This window comes from Balaenoptera acutorostrata, chromosome 4 (genome assembly GCF_949987535.1).
Source record: "Balaenoptera acutorostrata chromosome 4, mBalAcu1.1, whole genome shotgun sequence".
Lineage (NCBI taxonomy): Eukaryota > Metazoa > Chordata > Mammalia > Artiodactyla > Balaenopteridae > Balaenoptera > Balaenoptera acutorostrata.
Genome location: NC_080067.1, coordinates 24,456,471 through 24,480,223, shown reverse-complemented (window position 1 = coordinate 24,480,223; position 23,753 = coordinate 24,456,471). Strand labels below are relative to the sequence as shown.

At 41.4% G+C, this 23,753-nt stretch overlaps 1 protein-coding gene across 7 annotated transcripts; it reads right to left on the bottom strand.

The window, feature by feature from the left end:
- Positions 1 to 514: 514 nt before the first annotated feature.
- On the bottom strand, positions 515 to 18,845 carry FAIM (Fas apoptotic inhibitory molecule). Of its 7 annotated transcripts, none has more exons than XM_007170329.3 (6): positions 18,423 to 18,442; positions 14,098 to 14,156; positions 12,588 to 12,720; positions 12,043 to 12,271; positions 4,511 to 4,560; positions 515 to 1,128 (listed from the first exon to the last, which is right to left on the bottom strand). In XM_007170329.3, the coding sequence occupies exons 2-6, from the start codon at positions 14,139 to 14,141 to the stop codon at positions 979 to 981; spliced, it is 606 nt and encodes a 201-aa protein (XP_007170391.1). In that variant the 5' UTR covers positions 14,142 to 14,156; positions 18,423 to 18,442; the 3' UTR covers positions 515 to 978. The 7 variants fall into 7 exon arrangements, with proteins under 7 accessions (XP_007170391.1, XP_057401264.1, XP_057401266.1 ...); XM_057545281.1 differs by lacking the exon at positions 18,423 to 18,442 and adding an exon at positions 18,069 to 18,195; XM_057545283.1 differs by lacking the exons at positions 14,098 to 14,156; positions 18,423 to 18,442 and adding an exon at positions 17,886 to 17,966 and having other exon boundaries at positions 517 to 1,128.
- Positions 18,846 to 23,753: the final 4,908 nt, after the last annotated feature.

Here is a 23,753-nt window from a genome sequence, read left to right as displayed (position 1 = left end):
CTGCTAGCCCCATGTGACTGCTGAGGACCTGAAGTGTGGCTAGTGTGATAGAGGAATTTTTAATTGTTTCATTTTAGTTAATTAATTTAACTTAAATAGCTACATGACTAATGGCTACCGTAGTGGACCGAGCAAGTCTAGAAAATGGAGAATTCTCCCTCTTATGGAGGATCCCCATGTGATAATGGACATGAAATACCCCGCTAAAAGGCTCTACTATTAAACCATGTCCTGCCCTGAAAGACCTTCAGAAACGAGTACTGACACAATCTGGACCACTTCCCGTACTGAGGCGGCATCTCTGTGAATCTGCCTGGGTGGGTCTGCTTCAGTCACAAAGCGCTAACACCTCCACACAGGTGTGCAACTCTGACTTTCTAAACACTGCCTGACGATGCAACTGATGCTGTCTGGTGTAAAGAAGTTTGCTTCTTCCTTTTTTTTTTTTTTTTTTTTTGTCCTGATCATGCTGATTAAACAACTGCATTTTCAGAAACCTATTTTTAATTAAATTCTTACGTGACTCTCCTTAACATTGTTTACAGATAGAAAATGCTTCTCATTTCAGTTAAACTAATAATACCATTGTATACCAACTGCTTTAAACTAGACTATCTGCACAGGTTAAAAATATACAAAGACATCCATTTTAAGAAACACAAATCAAGCAGCACCAATTTTACTTTATAGCATTTATTATAGTAAAAGTTGCTCTTGTAAAACACTAGTGATTTTTGGTCCGTATCTTATTTTCCATTTGACGTTAAAACATTTTACATTATTTACAAAATAAATTGCAATATTTATGATACATAATTTTTTCTTCCTGACCTTTGGAACATTGCAGTTCAAGTAACTAAAAAATAAAAACATGGCGACTAGATGTACTGAAAAGTACATACTGAACATATTTAATCACCACAGTAATTTAAAAGTCCTGATCTTTACTTCTTAAGATTAAAATTCATTAACATGAAGTCATTCAGGAATCTCCGGGATTTCTCTATTATCCACAATGAGAGTATGAATAATCCCTTCTTTCCGCTTCCCACTACTGACAGCCTTTATGTAACAGTCATGGTTCCCAATACTGAAGTGAGTTTCAGTCCCGTCATCTACAAACTCACCCTGGGCAAACAAAAGAAGGAGGAATTAGTGTTCCAGAAACATTTATCTTTGTCTAGAGCATTAACATCACCTAAAAAGGGAGGTATAATGAAGTACATATTAGTTCAATGTTAAACTTTGCAAGATTAAAGTTAGAAGCTTGTATTTAGATGCTTTTACGTCTCTGTTATGAAGGTTTCTTATTTGTACCCCCTACAATCTTTAAGAATCTTAAGTTTCAGAGAAAAAAAAAGTGTTTCTAATGGCTATGTGTCTATAACATATACTATGTAGACAATGTAGACTATTTTCAAAAGTAAAAATAATAAACCTGATAGCAAACATTTATTAGTGATTTATTCTATACAAAGAATGGTTTACATGCATTATTTTATTGCATCCTCACAATAACCTGATTGGAGTACGATTACTATCCACATTTGATATGTGAGGAAACTGAGGCACAGAGTGGTTAAATTACTTGCTGAAGGCCCCAGTCAGTAAGGGATGGAGTGTTCTTAACCACTCTGAAAATCTGATTCCCCAGTGTATAAGGTGGCTTACAATAAGTACATAACATAAAAAATAACATAAAACCAAACACTACTGAGTCTAGACTTGCTCTGTCCAGTACAGTAGCCACTGGCCACATGTGGCAACTGAGCATGTAATGAGGTGGGTCTAAAATGAGATACTCTGTTAAGGGTAAAATATACACTGGATTTGAAGACTTAGTATGAAACAAAGAATGTAAAATAACTCAGTAGAAACTTTTTATATTTATTACATGTTAAATGATATTTTTGATATACTGATTTAAATCAAATTTTTATTAAGATGAACTTCACTGTAAAACTTTTGAAATCTGGCTACTAGAAAAGTTATATATGAAGCTCATATCTGTGGCTCATATTTCTATTGAACAGCACTGATCTAGAGTAAAAAGATAGGGGCCAAGTAGTACAGAGAAGGAAGGAAGAACAGGAGGCTTAGAGGATAAAAATGAATTATGCAAGGAAGCACCATCAGACTCACAACCTGGCTATGAGCTTCCTGGCAGCCAAAGCAGACAGAGCAAGGCCCCGTAGCTAACATTATCTAACCAAAGAAAGCACAGGAGGCATCAGAGAGGGAAGCTTTTTCTTAGCTCTGGGAAGAATCTGGCCAACACGGAGGTGTACTGACCACAAGGACTAGGGGTGCTGGTCCTGGAGTCTAGTGTGTTCTTTTTACCCCTTTTCACATTGAGCTTTGAAAAAATCCTTCAGGTCATACTTCTGTAAAAATCAATTTAGAGGGCAGAGGAAGGGTTGAATAATACAGTCCTTGTAAGTAGCTTCTTGGTAATATGACAGATACATAGTCTTGGTCACGATGCTTTGAGATGAAAAGGAAATGGAGAAAATAAGCTGTAACTCACAGGCAGCAAGAGCAGGTGTACATAGTGCTGGGGAAGACTGCCCGGATATGGAGCTGCCAAAACTGCCTAGCAAACTAGGTTGTAGTTACAATGAGGAGGCAACTGGGTGAGACAGAGCTATTGTCCAAACACTTGTGGTTTCTTGTCAATTACTGAGGAACAAAGACATTGTGGATGGACATTATTTTCAACTTCCTACTTATTTACAACCACATTTTTAAATCTCTCTTTACATTTGCACTGGAGAATTCCTGAAGGGTGGAAGGAATGTGATCCCAAACTGCAGACTCTCCATCTAGAGAATTCCAGGGTAGGAAAGAAAGAATAGGAAGGACTAGCAGATGTGGCGTCGGGCACACAGTAGGCATGGAAACTTAAGCTGGTCCAAAAGGAGACATAAAATACTGAAGAGCTCTCCAAGCCTCTCTGCATACAAGTCTCGATGGGTAGGTTTAACCCAGAGGGTGGGTCAAACTGTGGAGGATCAATTTTGAGTGAGCCCTGGTTACACTTCCCTTCAAGAATTAAAACTAGGATTAAGAAAGAGAAAAGCATTAATCTTTGTAACTTTTGATTTCTGGCTTGGGCACTTCCTTAGAAGCAGATTGGCTATAAGACCCAGCTAGTCTGCTGAATAAATTCATCCCAGACCTTCCCTCCAAGCACATCTCCTCACCTTCCCAGACCTACAATAGAGAAGGGAGGTAACAGCAACCACAACTTGCAGCTAGATAAACTGTGCCAGGGGAAGAGAGCTTCTCATGATCTCTAGCCCTGGTGTTCATGTCTGAAGCCATGAAAGGGGACACCAGGGCTGGTATACCGCCTGCTTGCCAGCTGACCCCAGAACACATGGGAATTTCCACCCAAAGATTTCAGCTCCTGCTCCCACACTCCCAGCTGTCCAGGACCGCCTCCCCTGCTTCACTTCCTCCCCTGCTGTACATACCACTATTATTTCCTTCCCACTTGAGATGCACTCTTATATTCATCCCACCACAGCCCTAACAGTGCAAGCAGCAAAAGCCCAACACACTGGGGTTTGGATGGGGATTTCATTGTGCTCGGCTTCAATGGGTGGGGTAGCCTCTTAGCACTGCTACTCTACAAATTCCACTTGTCTTCTGGGGTTCGTGACAGTGCCTTTAGACAGCTACCTGCCTTTGTGTCACCTGACATTGTGTGCATCATTCCTTTTTCACAACCTTTGCTTTTAGAAAAGTACTATCTGCTTTGAGTGTATGGTGTAAAGCCTTCCTATTCAAAGTGTGACCTGTGGACCAGCAGCTCTGGCAACACCTGAGGACATGTTAGAATACGCATTTTAACAAGATCCCAACTGATTCTATGCATGTAAGTTTGAGAAGCAGTGGTATAAAGCACCCCTTTAACCTGGATAAATACAGGAGGACGCAACCTTTGGGGAGGACTTTTTTTTTTTTTTTTTTTTTTACAAACCCTGTGTCGAGGGCTGACTTTCAATAATAGTTTGCAGCAAGGGAGCTGCTCTGCTAGGTACGAAACCCGGACCCAGAAGCAGATCGTCTACGAACGGTTTAGCACCAGGGTCCCCACGAAACGGGCATGATGGGCGAGGGGGCGGCCACCTATCCAGCCGCGCCCGTGACCCAGGACGAAGGGCTCTCTGCACCGGACCCCGGTCCCGAAGCGCGGCAGATTGCGCTGCACCTCCCCGGGGAGGATTCTGTAAATGCCGGAACTCTTTTCAGGGTAGAGACTGGTCCAGGAGAGGAAAGGTAGAGTATGAGGTTGGTGCCGGACAAAAGTTGTTACCAAACTCTCACTGCCCCAGGCACTGCCCAGGAAAGGTCTTCAGATTTTGGAGTCAGGATTACTTCATCTCTTTTTTGTTTTTAACCAACAGGACCTTCGTTACTTATAAAATCTCCATAGTTAGGAAACACAGCAACGTTTCAATGGTCACTCACGCACATGGTGAGAGTAATCAAAAGGTCAACTTACTGCTGTCTCCATTTTTTTACCATTGCACCATACATCCATAGTGTCTTTTTCTGTAAAAGTAACAGATGAAAAAAAAATTATAATCTGTGATTTAAAGTTAACACTTCATTATTTTAAGAAGAGTTTGTTAAACTGGATTTTGAAAACGCCATTAATTCCATTCATGGCTTTGAAATTCTTCCAAATTTGAAGAAACTGTGTTTATCTTTTGTTCGCAGACAAAATAAAAATGAAAGCAATCTTTTAAGAGAAAATCATGATCCCAATACAAATTAATGAAGACTTGTTAAAATCTTTAAAGGAGGATGCAGACAAATGAATGCGAAGAGGGACCTTTCCACACAGAATGTCTTTTTTTTTTCATATCATCTGAAATGTTTTAATAAAATTTTAAGGTCTGGTTGTGAATCAAAGAAGGGTTTACACACTCCCAGGATTACAATGTGTTTCCATTTAGGATACCAATATATTTTAGCAAATTAAAGAGTGCTTTTGCAGGGAGATCAGCTCGGTGCTTTGTGACCACCTAGAGGGGTGGGAGGGAGGGAGATGCAAGAGGGAAGAGAAATGGGAACATATTGTATATGTATAACTGATTCACTTTGTTATAAAGCAGAAGCTAACACACTATTGTAAGGCAATTATACTTCAATAAAGATGTTTAAAAAAAAAAAAGAGTACTTTTGGCTTTTTAAAAACCTATGTACTTCAAGTAATGTAATATTTGACCTTATCCCTTTTATATTTTTATTTTTTGGATTATAGCAAGTATTGCTTTTCTTTCTTTTTTTTATTGGAGTATAGTTGATTTACAATGTTGTGTTAGTTTCAGGTGTACAGCACAGTGATTCAGTTACACACACACACACACACACACATACTCTTTTTCAGATTCTTTTCCCTTATAGGTTATTACAGAATATCGAGTAGAGTTCCCTGTGCTATACAGTAGGACCTTGTCATTTATCTATTTCATATATAGTAGTGTGTATTTGCTAATCCCAGACTCCTTATTTACCCCTCCCAGAACGTCCTTTAACATCAGTGACTAGATGATTCCTCCTGCCTCTCACTAACCCAACTGGATGATGGCACAAAGAGACCACCAGAAAAGGCTACCTTGCTGTTCATACAGGACAGATAGCAATTTAGCCTTAAATTTCATACTGGATAGCACAATAATCTCTATTCATTTTGTTATGGTTTCACTTTGGGGAAAATTACTGGATCATAAGAAAAAAAATATAGGTATGGTACTTGATGGACTGTTCAGAGTACAGTGCTGACACAATAGAGCAAAATGTTGCCACGATACACTTGGGCATTAGCTAAGCGGCCGCAGCTCACTCCAGGGAGGTGTGTACATGTGTGCGCGTGTCACAAACGCATGTGCATTTTGGGGGAGGATCCCTAGAGCCACTTGTGAATGTCAGTGTCCCAGGGAGTGGCAAGAGGGAGGACTGCACTCATTAAGCAGCCAGAAGATGAGCTTCAGGTGTTATTACGAAGACTAGAGAGCAGCGGGACCTGTGTGTGCACACGGAGCCCAGAGGTCAAAACCTGCCTGGGCCCCAATGTTCACTGCAGCATTTATAATTTATAATAAATTATAATAAATTATTAGCTATTTATAATAGCCAGGTCATGGAAGCAACCTAAATGCCCATCAACAGATGAATGGATAAAGAAGATGTGGTTCATATATACAATGGAATATTACTCAGCCATAAAAAGGAACGAAATTGGGTCATTTGTAGAGACGTGGATGAACCTAAAGACTGTCATACAGAGTGAAGTAAGTCAGAAAGAGAAAAACAAGTAATGTATATTAACGCATATATGTGGAATCTAGAAAAATGGTACAGATGAACCAGTTTGCAAGGCTGAAATAGAGACACAGATGTAGAGAACACACATATGGACACCAAGGGGAGAAAGGAGGGGTGGTGGTGGGATGAACTGGGAGATTGGGATTGACATATATACACTAATATGTATAAAATAGATAACTAATGAGAACCTGCTGTATAAAAAATAAATAAAATTAAATTTAAAAATTCAATTCAAAAAAAATTACATGCTTTCTTCTGGTAATTGTTTGCTTTTAAATTTCAAATCATTAAAAAGTACTATTCACATTTAAAAAAAGAAAAAAAAAAACCTGCCTGGGTGTCAAGGCTGAGATGCCTTGACACTGACAAGCCGTCTACTCCAGGAACACGGTCTCTTCTCCCTGCACCTCAAGATGCGAGCCTCACTTAGAGAGTGGAGAAAGGACTTTGAGCTGGGCTAGAGGGAGAGAGAGAAGGGCAGAGGCGCCCAGGAGGTATGGGAGGGGAAGCCCAATGGCAGCCTGAGTGGGAAGCATCTACGGCCACAGTTGTGGGCAAACCCAGCTCAGCCGCCTGGATCAGAGCATACGGTGCTCAAATAAACCACGACAGTGGTGACAATCGGAATTTTATTTAGTGGGACAACTGAACGTGTACATGTACTCAGATTTTCTATAATAGCAGTTATTAACATGCCTCTGAAGAACACTGCTAATCCAGAAGCCATAAAAGAAAAGGGGTAAGTAAATCTGACTACATGAAAGTAAAAAAGATTTCTTCATGATTAAAAAAATACATGCATACGTATAAGCAAAGTCGTCTAATAAATGACAGACTGGGAAAAATACTTGAAGCTCACAATACAAAGAGCTAATTTTAGTAATATAAGGACTCCTAGCAATCAAGGAGAAAAAGACCAACAACCCAAGAGAAAACAGGTCAAAGGACACATACAGGCATTATCAGAAAAGAAACACAAAAGGACCTTAAACACATGAAAAGAGGCTCAACCTCACCCAATTTTGAAAAAGGCAAATAAAAAACATACTGAAATACCACTTTTCACCTAAAAGTAAAGTAGCTGGTAAGCCACTACATTTCTAAACACAACACTGTAAAATTCTGGAAGATAAAGATGAGCCCACAAAAGCTTCCAGAAAGAAGAAACTAATGAGATTCAGATTGGCATAGAACTTCTCATTCAAAACAATGGAGAATAGAAGACACTGGAACAAGGCTTTCAAATTTCTCAGGGGGAAAAAAAAAAAACACATTTTAAAGCTAGAACTCTATACTAAGCAAAAGTATCAACTTCGTTTAAGGGTCACATAATATTTAGCTCCTAGGCACCCTTTATTAGGAAATCACTTAAGGATATTTTCCAGTAAACAAAGGTGAAACTGGCAGTTGTGGGATTCAATAACTGATGGAACTAAAGCTAGGGTTCCATGAAAGCAAGCCCAGGACGGCCACTGGGCAGCAGGCCTGGGAAGCAACTATCTAGTTTTGAACAGGAAGTCAAAAGACGCCCAAGAACACTGTCATTAAGAATGAGAAGATTTCGAAGCAATAGATAATACGAGTAAAAAATGCAGACAGACATTAGGAACATTAGCAAAGAAGATATATTTCCATTTCCAACAAGAAAAGAGAAAAGCCACCAGAAGAGCCCAGAAAAACAAAAGACTAAAAAAAAAAAAAATCAAGGTCCAATTGTGAAGAAAACAAAAAATGAGGTATAATTTTGAGAAACTGGTAGATTATAGAACAGAAAACCCACTTGACCTTGACACTAAAAACAGCTTCCTTTGAGTGGCACAGGGGGTGTGACAATAATACAGAGAAAGAATGTAACCATGGCCCACTCCAAAAATATTTACAAAATCACAATAATATAAATGTTATTTATTGGTTTTTAATTTTAGAATCAACCTATAGAAAAAATACAGGAGAACACAGTTATGGCTACAGAACAGAATACAAATATTAACTACTCTGATGATGTCAAAGAAAAGGTAGAGAAGACAGAAGTTGAAGGCGGTGAAGGTGGGAGAGGAGCGGCGGGGGAACTATACGTTCACAGCCTCACCTTACTCAACCGGGGATGAAGTAAATTTGAAAGCTGATGATGAAGATGGTGGTAGTGGCAGCAGAGGCATGAGTTTTTTACTGTCTCCAAATTTCCCCTGCTAAAACAGACAGGGCAACAGAACAGAACCAAAGACCCCATGGACAGTATCTACGCCACAAACTACAATACCAATAGGTGGGGGAACCACGGGCAACTACGAGACCGTAGCTGTAGTATTGGCAACCACGCAGAAGGAAGCAGAGGGAAGCAGCAGAGCCTCTGGTGGACCTAAGAATCCCCAGACGGCAGTCCCGGTTCTAACTGGAGTGTTCGGAGGGGCGATGTGTGAAGAGCAGCTGAACTAGAAGGGGTTTTACATCCTGACAGTGGATGGGGTGTGGCAGCGGTGGGAGGGGTCTGAAAGGGCTACAGCAGTCTGGGCCCCAGGAACCCTCAAACCAACCCGCCGAAGCTCCCTTCCAGCACAAACCCCACACTGAGAAGAAACCTGTGGGAAGACAATCCAAACTGAGCACCCAGGGACACGAGAGTTAAAGAAAGAGAAAATCTAGAAAAAATGGGGTAAGGAAACAGCAGCCATCTCAGAAAGTGTGCCCCAATGATTTTAACATCATCCAAAAACGACAGAAAAGGGAACTCAAGAACCTGAAGTTTAAAAAGCTACACAAAACCACACTCCCTTCTAAAAATTCAGAAAAACTAAGATCACATAAGAATTATCAAAGAAAGGTATTGAGCTCTAGATCCATACAAAATTGTAAGAAAAAAGAACAGACTACCATCATTACAGAAAATAGAAGCATCAGAAAGACATGCTTGGGCTTCCCTGGTGGCACAGTGGTTGAGAGTCTGCCTGCCAATGCGGGGGACACAGGTTCGTGCCCTGGTCTGGGAAGATCCCACATGCCGCGGAGCAACTACGCCCGTGAGCCACAATTACTGAGCCTGCGCGTCTGGAGCCTGTGCTCCGCAACAAGAGAGGCCGCTACAGTGAGAGGCCCGCGCACCGTGATGAAGAGTGGCCCCCACTTGCCACAACTAGAGAAAGCCCTCGCACAGAAACGAAGACCCAACACAGCCATAAATGAATGAATAAATAAATGAATAAATAAAAATTAAAAAAAAAAAAAAAAAAAAAAAAAAAAGAAAGACATGCTTACATGAAAGGTAAAGCTGTAAAATACTATTTCAAAATGAGCTGAAAGAAATTAAGAAAATCATACAAGATATAAAAGAATGACTAAACAATGATTAGAAAAACTCTGAGAAATGAAGTATAGAACTCAGTAAGAATTAGAAATAAAAGTAATTTCAGAAATGAGGACTAAACTAAAAGGAACACAAAACAAACATAATAATTCCTTAATAGAAACAGAAAATGAAGAGGAGGAAAATTTTTTAAATCAAAAAGAAATAAAGATGACAGTACAAGTCACAGGCTGGAAGAAAATAACTGCAAAACGTATCCGATAAAGAATGTGTATCTAAATATCTTTGTTACATTTTTAGAATTACTGATTGACAGGAAGTATTTAAATGGCAACCTAGACACAGTCTTTTAAATATCACTGAAGCCAAAATGGTTGAAAAAATTAATCTGCTTTTTTCTCATGATATATAAAACAAATCTCATAATGCACTAAAGATTATGGTTCCAATTTTTTTAAACTCGTTATCTAAAATATACCAAGAACTCTTAAAACTCAACAGTAAGAAAACAAACCACCCAATTGAAAAATGGGCAAAAGCTCTATAGAAACAGCTCACCAAAGAAGATACACAGATGGCAAAGAAGCATATGAAAAGATGCTCAACACCACATATTATTAGGGACTTGCAAATTAAAACTGAGATATCATTACACACTTATTAGAATGACCAAAATCCAAAACACTGGCAACACTGCTGGCAAAGATGTGTAGTAACAGGAACTCTCACTCATTGCTGGGAGGAACACAAAATGGTACAGCCGCTTTGGAAGACAATTTGGTGGTTTCCTATCCTCTTCAAGAAAAATTGACCCAATTTCTTTAATAAATAAACCACACAGGAGTTTCTTGGTTTCCTTTTTTTCCAACTATGTGCATTTATTACCTGATAAACATTTTTCATTCTTAAAAAAAAATTTTAAGGTACTTTCTAGCATTCAACTAGACTATATACTCTTTTTTTTTTTTTTAATAAATTTATTTATTTTTGGCTGTGTTGGGTCTTTGTCGCTGCACGCGGGCTTTCTCTAGCTGCGGCGAGCAGGGGCTACTCTTTGTTGTGGTGCGCAGGCTTCTCATTGCGGTGGCTTCTCTTGTTGAGGAGCATGGGCTCTAGGTGCAAGGGCTTCAGTAGTTGTGGCACGTGGGCTCAGTAGTTGTGGCTCGCGGGCTCTAGAGCACAGGCTCAGTAGTTGTGGCGCACAGGCTTAGTTGCTCCGCGGCATGTGGGATCTTCCCAGACCAGGGCTCAAACCCGTGTCCCCTGCCTTGGCAGGCAGATTCTTAACCACTGCGCCACCAGGGAAGCCCTAGACTATATACTCTTAAAAGACACAGACAGGGCTTCCCTGGTGGTGCAGTGGTTGAGAATCTGCCTACCAATGCAGGGGACAGGGGTTCGAGCCCTGGTCTGGGAAGATCCCACATGCCATGGAGCGAGTAGGCCCGTGAGCCACAATTGCTGAGCCTGCGCGTCTGGAGCCTGTGCTCCGCAACAAGAGAGGCCGCGATAGTGAGAGGCCCGCGCACTGCGATGAGGAGTGGCCCCCACTTGCCGCAACTAGAGAAAGCCCTCGCACAGAAACGAAGACCCAACACAGCCATAAATAAAATAATAAAATTAAATTAAATTAAAAAAAAAAAGTAGAAAAATGTTTAAAAAAAAAAAAACAACTATACTTCAAAAAAAAAAAAAAAAAGACACAGACAAAATCTCTTCATTTATGTATCCTTAAGGCCTGGTACACAAACTGCCGTTTAAGAGGTTCTCAATAATAACTAAATAAATGAATCAATGAATTAATGAGATGATCTACATAGTTTTAACTTAGTGATATGAGAAGCAGGAAATACTAAGAGTAACCAGAAGAGTGAAAAGGTAGTAAATATTTGTCTTGCAAGTTTTGTAGGCCCAACAGAAACTGAGAACACAGATGGCAATCTGTAATAGCAGAACTTAGCTTAAAGAGCAATGGCTTACTTTTTATTTTTTAATCTACTTTATCTGGACTGATGATTTTGATCTGCTGCAGTCCTAAACCTATTGCTACCTAGAGAAAAATTCCCTTTTTACTGATGTATCTTTAATTTCCAACTGCCTTTAGACATGCTTTTAAAGAGAAATATCAATTAATAACAAATGTCTACATCAATATTTCTTTTTTTAAACCCAAGTTTATAATCCTCGAATCCATCACTATAAAATCTGGCTCTCATATTCTCCATATAAATCAGTCGATTCAATGAATACTTCATTTCCACAGGACACATGAGAAATACAACTGCACTTAACATTCTGTCCTATTCAAAGCTCCCATAAAAGGTCTGGACAGTTAGAGGAACTAATTAAATGGCCACCATAAAAAGCCAATAAATTCTGCAGAAACGGCTCTCACTTACCCAGCACAACTCTAAAGTCCTCACCATCCAAATGTAATACCCAAGTATTGGTGGTTTTTGATCTGTTCTCCATATACTTCTTGAGACTTTTCCCATTAATTTCCAGAGTATATTCATAAGCAAAACCACTGACAGCATCTATATTTATGGTTGCTTTCATCTTTGCAGCTCCAACACAGAAGGTTTCTTTGCCCACTAATTTGAACATCCATTCTTTTCTTATCTCTTCCTAAGTAATAAAATATAAAAGTTGAAAACACATAAATGGAAGAAAATTTAATATTTTCACGATACAAAGGTTTTAGAAAATAAAGTCATTTTAAGTTTAAATATTAGATGTTATAGTCTATGAATTGCACAACTATTATTAGTTTGCTTTGTATGGCAAAATGATACAGGCCAATATATAAAGATAACCACTGTAAGAGAAAAGCCTTGCATTCACATATGAAGAATCTACATTATTAGCAAAATCCAGCTTCCCTGTACAAGCTTCTCTGTACACAGGATGTACACATATTTTACGAAGTGACCTTTTCCCCTACCTTTCCATCTACATATACCACTCGTTTGCCTGACGTGGTCCCATGTTCGAATTCAATCTTATGGACTCCATCACTTAAAGCAACATCCCAAACAGCTACGAGATCTGTCATTTTTTCCAGGCTGTAAGGAGGGCTAAGGGAATAAAATTAAGCAATTATAATAGGCCAAAACAGTAACAGAAAAACCAATTAATCCTTCCAAGGTGAAAATATCAGATTTTAAAAAGCCCTGAAATTATAAAATATTAAAGTGATATTAGCTAAGAAAGCCTACTTACAGCACATGTAACTATCTTCTCCCTCTTATGCATTCTTCTTTTAAGATGAAATTACTATATATGGGTATATAGACAGATAATTCCAAAGTCACCTTAATATAATAGGATTAAGAATCAGTCAGTTTATCCACGACAGTATTCTAAGCTAGGCCACAGAATAATGCTTGGAAAGGTCAGTATAAAGTTTCTACTTCTCCCTCCCGTCACTTAAAAAGCACGGTATTTAATTTTGGTTTTACTTTTTCAGATCCAATCACTCGAAAGCAAGAATTCTCAAAACATTTTATACTTAAACCAATAACCAGGGATTAATTTTAACAAAAAAGGTTCTAATTTATAATACTAAGACTGAGGAAAAAAGAAGTCATGGAAGAAATGTTCTATAATAGATATAAAAATGTTATGGAAGATAGTACTCTTGTCATTATTACAGGAAATCTTATTAAAAATATAAAAGATTCTGTTTTGTCAAGTTTCTGGCACAATTTAAACACATAGTTTATATTAATATTTTAATATAAAATATATATTATATGTGTGTCCTATGTGAATAACCTGTTATGTATAATGCGTATGTAACATGTAAGTACTATTTTGATACTGATATAGATCTTTAGCTTTGAGAGAAGTAACATTTATTACAGCAATAATGATCATAGCTAGCAGTTATTTAGTACTTACTGTGTGTCAATCACTGTGCTAAGAGCTTTATATATATTAACTCAAAGAATCCTCACCATGAGGTGGGTACTATCATTATCTCTATTTATAGATGAGGAAACTGAGGCTCAGAGAGGCTAAGGGCTTGTTTAAGGTCACAATGACAGTAAGTGGCAGATGGGATGTAAACTTAGTAGGACTCTGGCTCCAGAGTCTGTTCTCTTAACTACATCCTGTTCTTCATTCACTCTAATCTCCTCTGTAGGCTCTAAATCAGAGACAGTAAATGGATTTTATATCATTTTGAAGTGACTGCCAAGAATTTTGTGCTGAGACGGATTTGGAGACCTTACATCCAGGTCCTATGGAAAAGGATGCCACATTAGTGCTGGCCACCTCTATGCCAGGTGTTTACCGCCCTTTCTCGAAATCACAGAAAAGCAAAACTATGTGTTCTGCAATATTACAAAATGTGTCCTTTAAAAAGTAGCCTGGATAAATAACTCTCCTGAATGATTAAAACCATCTTGAAAGTTTCATAAGCTAGTTTTATTGCAATGCAAGACATTTACCTTTCGTCATCTTCAAAGATAGGACTGTCATCTCCAGATGCCATGGTTGGCAAAACAGTCTTTAATCCAATTAGCAGCCAGGAAAGAGAAAAGGAGAATTGCAGCAAAGAAAGACTGAGAGCAACAAAGATGACATTTGCAAAGAGTTTTTCTAACTCTGCAATCCATTTCTTAAATTGCATGCAGTTTCTGATGAAACAGCATTTACATACAATAGAATTGCAATATCTAATTTTCAGGGAAAGAAGTTAAATCACGCAAATTAGCCAATCATATTTTTACCTGTTATGGATTTATAATTTCCTAAAACCAGAGAATAAACTCTAGTTTATGCCACTGAACTAGGGAAGCCAGGGAAGCCCCCTGAACTGTATATTTTAAAACGGCAAATTTTATGTCATATATATTTTATCACAACTTAAAAAATTAATACTGTAATATACAAAAAAACCTATTGAATTATACCCTTTAAATGGGTGAAATGTATGGTATATGTGTTAAGCTTGCAAGAAGCATCCAGGGGTATGCCAGTTTGCTTTCTAAGAGCAAACTTAATTTGCCCACTTACTCAAGCCCACTTAATTTACTAGTGCCAATAATGAATCCATAAAAGTTACGTAGTTTGCTCAGGTCACTAGAAGAGCCCAAGCCAAAACTAAAGTCCAGAACTCCTGTGTAATTAACTAAACAGTATCTGGGCTGTAATGCTAAAATCAGAAGCACACATAATACTCACACGCATAGGAAACCCCCCACATTTGAAGATTTGGGATTAACAGTTGTACCCCTGCCAAACCTATTGAAAAATAATTTCAACTATTTTTTTGCTCCCAAGATCTACTCTAGTCTAGCCTTTTCTGTATAGATGTCCAAGGGTGCTCACTCCTTGTAAAAAACGGGAGATTGACAATCTTTTTGGTCTGGAAACAGCCAGAAGCCATAAATTGTTTTTAAAAAGATATTAAGGGCTTCCCTGGTGGCGCAGTGGTTAAGAATCCGCCTGCCAATGCAGGGGAAACGGGTTCGAGCCCTGGTCTGGGAAGATCCCACATGCTGCGGAGCAACTGAGCCCGTGAGCCACAACTACTGAGCCTGCGCTCTAGAGCCCGTGAGCCACAACTACTGAGCCCAAGTGCTGCAACTACTGAAGCCCGTGCGCCTAGAGCCTGTGCTCTGCAACAAGAGAAGCCACCGCAATGAGAAGCCCGCTCACCGCAACGGAGAGTAGCCCCTGCTCCCCACATCTAGAGAAAGCCCGCGCGCAGCAACGAAGATCCAACACAGCCAAAAATAAATAAATAATTAATTTAAAAATTTTAAAGATATTAAAGAAGACCTTAGCACCCATAAAAGCGATCCAACAGGCAAAGAAAAGCTAAGCATTTTGGAATGAAAGCTAAAGATTCAAAACATATTGTACCTAAAATAAATCCCTCTTTTTTTTAGCACCTTATATATTTGTGGATTTTTCTAGTCTTAAAAGTATTTCTTAGGGGGACTTCCCTGGTGGTCCAGTGGTTAAGGCTTTGCCTTCCAATGCAGGGGGTGCGGGATCCATCCTTGGTCAGGGAGCTAAGATCCCGCATGCCTCATGGCCGAAAAACCAAAACATGAAACAGAAGCAATACTGTAACAAATTCAATAAAGACTTCAAAAATGGTCCACATCAAAAAAAATCTTAAAATGAAAATTTCTTAGGATAGCTCCTATGAAAGTGGAGGGTATCCTGCAACTATCAAAGCAAAGAGAATACATAGTAATAGAGTAAGCCAACAGCATAATATAAACTTAAATCAGCATCCTTTGTAAATCAGAGTAGACTTTGGGATATCATTCAAAATTTGCTCTACAACTTTTAGAGACTCTAGAAAGTTCAGTAATTCAGCAAACTTGAAAGAACTGCCCAATTTTCCATTATAAGGAACTTCAAATATTATCACACTAAGATAAGGCATGGTACCATATTAATTATAATTATATTTTATATAAAGTATAAAAGACAACACAGCAAATTAGAAAGGTTAGAAATCAAGATCACAGAAAAAAATTTTTTCCCTCAACTATCAACATTCATTTATACATTCAACATTTATTTACAGAGTATCAGTTTAAGGTGTTGAAGTTTTGGAAATAGTGGTGACGGTTGCACGACATCATGAATGTACTTTATGCCACAGAACTGTACATTTTAAAACAGCAAATGTTATGTCATATATATTTTACCACAACTTAAAAAATTAATACTGTAATATACAAAAAACCCGTTGAATTATACCCTTTAAATGGGTGAAGTGTATGCTATATGAATTATATCTCAACAAAACTGTTTAAAAAAAAAACCCCAGGTGCCCTGCCAGTAGTGTTTCTTGGAATATGATTACACCTATAACCAAGAGATGATCACAGCTGTCCATGTCCCCGATTTCTACCTTACTCATATGAATAATGAGAAATATCTGTCTCACACACATCTCTAAGCTACAAATTGGACTTAATAAACACATGTCATATTCTAAATTCATCCACCATACATACATTTAATTATCACGACCATGTGACCAAACTGGAAAATGATCATTACAAAGAAAAATCCCCTGTATTTCAGCACAAAGTTTTAAGAATGTAAATAAAAAGGATGGAAAAACAAATTCCATTTATTTTCACTGATAAGGACAATGTCACTCACTCACTTGAAACTTTACATGTCTTCAAAGGAAGCTTTCTGAGTATCTGGTGATATACCCATCAGCATAATCCTTTAAAATCCCTTCCCTAGCAACCCAGCATCCATGTATCAGAGAGTATGACTTAAATATAAAACAGTTTCCACTGTTCATTTAACCCCAGCTTGAATTTTGCTTTAACTTAGGTTTAGTCGTATTGGAGACTGTAATGGTTTATCCAAGCTAAACCTAAGTCAGTTTTAAAAATTACTAAGGTACTCACAGTTCCTTTTCAGCAAAGCTCTAGGTAAGGCCAGCTACAAGGCAGGTCAAACTTAAAGAGGTGTTGACACCGTCCGCCCGATCCCTTGTGAAGCACTGGGATCTCCAGCAAAGTCTGTCAGAAAGCTCCCTAAGCCAGGTGTTCCCAAATGCGAGGCACAAAAACGTAAATAACTTTTCCGAGGTGCATTTTTGCAACGTATACCACAAGCCTTAAGAGGGATTCTCTCTAAACAAATAATCGTGCTCAAAAAACCAGACGGAACAGTGCTCAACGAATTGCTTTTTGTAATAGCTAAGAACTGAAAACCACCTGTACGTTCACCATCAGAGAGATAATCCATTAAGTAAATCACAGTCCTGTCACTCAGCGAGCGTCAAGCCCCGGCCTGGCGCGGTCAACCCGGCCCCAACACAGCCTAGCGCGGCCAATGAAAAGGATGGAGAAAAACATCGAAAGCCGCGCGCAGACGCGTGGGATGTATTAGCAAGACAAAGAAGCCGAGCTGCGGCACTTTATGATCCAGGTTCTGCAAAAATACAGCCCGCTCATGCTTGCAGGGAAAAGGGGACTGGAAGGAAATACACCTTAATGTTAACCCGAGTGTCTCCCGGGAGCGGGGGTTCGGCTCCTGCGCTTCCTTGCTCGTGCTTTTCTGCTCCACTTTTCCGACGGCGACAAGTATGAATTTATACTCGGGGAGAGGCCGGAGCCGCGGGTGGCGGGGCCTGGTCGGGTAGGGGCGCCCCGCCGCCCGCCCCGGTCCCTGCCGCGCCCGCGGCCCGGCCGCCGGGAGGCGCCAGGAGCCCCCTCCCCGCCCCCCGTGCGGGCCCGGGCCTCACCGCAGGGTCGCCAGGCCGCGGAGACACCGCCCACCGCTCGGCGCGCCCACCGCCGCCGCCGCCGCCGCCGCCGCCGCCGCCGCCCGGAGATGGCGGCCGCCAGCGCCGCGGCGGGGTCGCCTGGGGCTGCGGGCAGGGGCTTCCGGGCCGGCCGGGCCGCCCCACCTGGAGCGCGGGGCTCACCTGGGCGCTGTGGGCCGCGGTGGGGCTCTGGGCCCAGCGACCGGTGGGTTCCGCCGACTCGGCCACTTAGGCCGCGTGGCCTCGTCCCTTCGCCGAGAACCAGACGCAGCCTCCGCGGAAGCGAGAGCTCGGCAGGCGCGAGTCCCGAGCGCGCCGACTCTCTGTCGCGCTTCAGGTCCCCGGGGGGTGCCCCGTTCAGGCCGCCGTCCGCCTCCCCGCGCGGCGACCCAATCCCGCCCGCCGCTCCCGCCGCCGGCTTTGCGTTCTCACCCCCTCCCTAGATGCCTCGGTAAGAAGCAGCGGATAGCCGGCGCTGGTCGGACGCTGGGGAAATCCAGGTGGGCCAAACCCTACCTGCTTTGTAGCCGCGGGGCAGGTAAATCCGATCGTGGCATTCGCTCCTTGAAACCCTGTAAGGCTGCTGGCTGTTTCTTTAAAGATCAAAACTCCTTAGGGTTGGCGCGAGGCCCTGTGTTTGATGTTGCCCCTGCCTCCTCTGGCTTCATTTAGATCCTCAAATGTTGCAAGGTCCTTCTCACCCAGGGCCTCTGCAGGTGCTCTTCCCTCGGCCTGGACGCTCCTCCCTGCCTCTTCCGTTAGTTAACCTCCATTTTGCTGTTGAGAGTGTTCTTCAAATATCATTTCTTAAGGAAAACTACGCTGGCCCCTAAGGCTTGCAACACCTGGAATTCTCCTCAGCTCCATTCAGGGTGTGCAAGTATTCTTTGTAATCTTTGCTGAATGTGCAGTGTAATTGTACACCGAGGTCCAAGAAGGCGGGGACCGTGGCCGCTTGGTTCTCTAGCATCTCCCACGTCTGCACAGTGCAGGCTTGTATTAGGCTCTGATAAATGTTTTTTTTTTTTTTAAAGGATTTTCTTATTTATTTATTTATTTATTTATTTTTGGCTGTGTTGGGTCTTCGGTTCGTGCGAGGGCTTTCTCCAGTTGCGGCAAGCGGGGGCCACTCTTCATCGCGGTGCGGGGACCGCTCTTCATCGCGGTGCGCGGGCCTTTCTCTATCGCGGCCCCTCCCGTCGCGGGGCACAGGCTCCAGACGCGCAGGCTCAGCAATTGTGGCTCACGGGCCCAGCTGCTCCGTGGCATGTGGGATCTTCCCAGCCCAGGGCTCGAACCCGTGTCCCCTGCATTAGCAGGCAGATTCTCAACCACTGCGCCACCAGGGAAGCCCCTGATAAATGTTTTTTAAATGAACGAATGAAGAGCAGGCCTGAGTAATGTTTTAGGTGGCCTCGATTTTTTTCACTTTAAGGAAGAGACAGCATCACTGCAGGGAGGGAGGACGGTGGGTGAGTGGGCCATCTGAGAAGAGCAGTGAGTGGTCCCTGTGGAGAGTGGGCCCCAGCAACAAAATGGAGACGTGAAGGGATTCTCCGGGGGTCCTGGGGCTCTGAAGATTTGGAGGTACAGGGACACCTGGGCCCCATTGTGTAATTTCTTCCTGCAGCTTGATGTTAGCATTAAAAAAGATTCTTTCACCTCTGGGATTGGTAGTGAGGATGCCAAGCAAGTATGTGAGAGAAGGGGAGTTGAGAAACTATAAAGAACAATCTACTGATGAGGTCAACCTGTCTGCAAAGTAGTAGACTGAATCTCAGAGAGCACTGATTTCTTGTTTGCCACCTGTACTGAAAGCTCCCTGAAGACAAAGACTTTTCATATTTGTATTTTTTTCTGCACTAGTGTCCTGAAAAGAGAGTTTTCAATAAATGATTGTTAAAAGAATGAATTAGGGGGCAAAGGTAAAAGGCCTCACAATGGTGATTTCCAGAGATGAGACAAGGCTAGCTGAAGATACCTCCCTAATTCCTTTCTCCCAATCCTTAGTTCTTCTGAGAAACAGCTGTGAGTTGTTGGGCTAGGACCAGGAAACCCTGGTTGGGCAGCAGCTCAAAAATATTGTTTAATGAAGAGTCATATTTTCTTATAAAACTTTGGGAATCAGAATATCTTTTACAAGACCAATGATGTGTAATTTATCGAATGCTTGCTTTGTGTATCATTGCCTGTAGTTCTCACAACAGTCCAGTGATTATACTTAGACCTATTTTGCAGAGAGACCCAAAGCCCTTCAGAAGTTGTAGAGCCAGGCCTGTGGGATTTGAAAAGTTCGTATTAACAAGGCCTGTTATTAGAAAAGTATTAATTGTGCATGAACAGAAATATAGGTCCTGTCTTAGAGGCCTGGGGAGCCCCTCTGCCCAGGGGCCCCAGAACGTAGTGGGGGTCAGCCCACTCGTGAAGTGTACCCAAGTCTGTCCCCAGAATAGGCGAGGCAGTCTGATTTCTCCGCTGGCTTCTTCTGTGCCATTGTTTCCTCCTTGGGTATAGGTTCTGGGATACCTGGAATTAAGGGACATACCAGTTTGGGCTGTATTTTCTACCTACTCATTCCCTGGGCCCAGGACACTGCAGATAGGAATAGTCACTTGTTATCAAACAGGACTGTCATGGAAAGAAACTCTGAACAAAATACTGTGAAAGGTATTGAACTGAGTGTGAAACGTACTCATGTGGCTGATCCTGCTTTTGACTTTATTTCCACTCTCAGAGTGTCTTCTTGTTTCCCAAGAAGTACCTAAATGTTGCTTTAACCTCTTAAGCTGCCTCTCACCAACCTGCCCATGGACGTCAGTGATTTATGTTAAGAGAGCAGCTAAAACTGCTTTCATTCACAATAGTCCATGTTTTCATCGGGCCTCCATTGGAAAAGGAAATTGTTAATGGATTGACTGATTTTCTGAACTTACTACTTAAACAGCATGAATGGACATCAAAATAAAAGGGAAAAGTTGCATAATCTGATACCTACAGGTTTAAAACTTTCCATGTGCCCTTCCAGTGTTGGTCCAGCGTGACTGTTGGCTGTGTGTTAAAGGAAGAGGCACCAGTGCTTTTCAAACGAGCCCAGGGCCCAGGACTCTGGCCTCAGAGGATTGTATGTCAGCACCAGTGCCAGTAACCACAGCCTCCTGTTGCCAGTCAGGCTGCTGCTGCTGCTTGGGTCTCTCTCCTTCGGCCCACGGAGGCTCTGGCTCCATCTATACAAAACACAGAAAGTGGAGAAGCAGTGAACCAAGGTGATTTTGTAGAACTTCAACCCAGAAAAGTTTGACAGTTTCAGGAGAAAATAGGTTTTGGTCTGAGTCATCTGGAGAGTGGGGTTTGTAGATACCCCCTTAATTAGAGCAAAGAGCCAAAGGAAGGCACTTTTTAAGTGCCTAAGGAGCATTCCAAGGCACATGTTCCAATTGGTTAAGACTAAAAATCTGTATCTAGTTCATTTTGAGAAATTTTAAAAATATGGAAAAGTACAGAGAAAAATACGCATATTCCCACCACCCAGAATTGACCATCATTAAATGTTGGCTCAATAAAAAAATCCCAGTAGAAGATAAAGCCGTATCTGACTTTCACCCCCAGCACCATTACTTTCTTGTCCTCCCCAAAGGCCAGCATTCTCATGAATTTGGTGTGTTTGCTTCCAAGTCCACCTTCTATAGTTATATAGAAATTATATACACGAGTACATGTTTTAGGGCATGATATATTTCTGCTTTTAAAAATTATTTACATGGTACCATAAGTGGCAACTGGGAATTTGTGTGAGAGCAGGACAGGATTATAGGAAGCCACCCTTTGGAATTCCTATTGTTGCCAGAGCTGCTCCTGGTCTCTGCTCACAACCCTTCAACCCCGCCACCTTTAGCACGAGTTAACCTAAATCTTTAAGTTAAAGGGTCCAGAGATAAGAAAGGAATCTATAAACAAACAAACAAAAAAAAAACAGATGGAACCAGCTGGGACCAAGATGGTGATGAATCTGACCTACAACAGACCCTGAGTCTCATTATACGTTGATTTAACTACCTTAGCATATTAAATGACACACCCTACCAGCCACCATGACATTATAGAACAAAAAGGATAAAAACGGGGTGGCACGCCACTCCCTTGGAAAAAGCCCTGCCCCTTCCCTGGTAGAGTAATGCACATGCCTCCCTATCATTAGCCTCACTCCTCCTCCCTTTGTCTTTACAGTACTCTTTAACATTAAGTCCCTCTTGCCAGGTGGGTGAGAAGATGATCTGTGAACTTAGTTCCCCCCTTCTCTATTCTTTGGCCACTGAATAAAGCCTGTGCTGTGTTCATCTCAGCTTTGGTTTCATTATTCACTCAAACCCAAACGGAAAAAGAACCCTCCCTGACAAAGCAGAGAGCCTTGGCCGGGCTATGGCCTGAGTAGGGTCCATACAACTTAATTCAGTAACAGCATCACCATCATCATTACATTTATTCACTATTTATTGACAGTCTGTTATATGGCAGGCAGTGTGTGAGGGGATATGACAACGAGAAGCACTGATGGCTTTTCCCCACTCTTGAAGTTTACATTCTAGTGGAGAAGACAGTCACAAAAATTAGCAAACGGACTGAGGTAGGTTGCCTCCACGATGGCTCCCGGAGCTCCCTACTTCCTAGTATCCACATCCTTGTATAGCCCTTGTCCAAGTGTTAGCAAGGTTGGTTTGTGCGATCAGTAGCATACAGCAGAAGTGATGCTATATCACATCCAAATCAGGTTATAAAAAAGACTTCAGCTTCTGTCTTAGGTGCTCCCACATCCTCTTCATCACTTCCTCTGTGGGAAGCTGCTATGTATGTGGACACTCAGGCAGCCTGTGGAGAGGTTCACTTGACAAGGAATGAACTGAGGCTAGCCAGCAACCACATGAGTGAGCTTGGAAATGGATCCTTCAGTCCACTTGAACCTTGAGATGACTCTAGCCCCGGCCAACCCGTTGAATGCACCATCACGAAGGAGTCTGTCCAGACCATACAGTTAGCCTACTCCTGTATTCCTGACCCACAGAAACTTCCAGATAATAAGTGTTTGGCTTAAGCTGCTATGAGTAGGGGTAATTTGTTATGCATCAATAGATAACTAATACAGAGACAGATGAAATAATTGCAAGTTGGAATAAGTGCCTACTCCAATCCTACGGTAGAGCAGATGCCCGTTGGGAGAAGTGGTATGATCGAGTGGTTAATGAAGTGGTTCATGGAGCCTGAATGCTGGTTTCAGATCCTGGATCCTGGCTCAGCCACATACTAGCAGTGTGACCTTAGCAAGTCATTTCTCTAAACTTCTATTTTCTAATTTGATCATTTGTAAAACAAAGATAATAACGATACTTATATTAAAGTTGTGAAGCATCAACAAGTTAGAAAATGAAAGTGCTTAGCCCAGAGCCTGACACATTTTAAGGGCTCAATTCATTTAACTATTGTTATGCTGTATGGATTCTTAAGCATTTGTTATTAATATATTTGCCTGAGCTGTTTGCTTATTGTCTTTCATACTGGAAAATGGCTACTGAAGGTGAATGCCGCTGTATAAATCTGACTCAGATTTAACAATATAATTCCACACTGTATTGAGCACCTACTATGTGCCAGGGACTAAGCTAGGTGCTGGAAAAAGATTAGGTATGATCCATGTCCCCATGGATCATTCCTCCCCAGGGGAGGTAGAGCAAATGTGTTAGTGTAATAAAGGATTCTAAGTCTAAAAGACTTGTGAGTTGAAGAATCTGCAAGAATTCCTCACCAAATGCCATTCATATTTGGTATACTTTTTATTGTGGGGAGACACCTGATAGT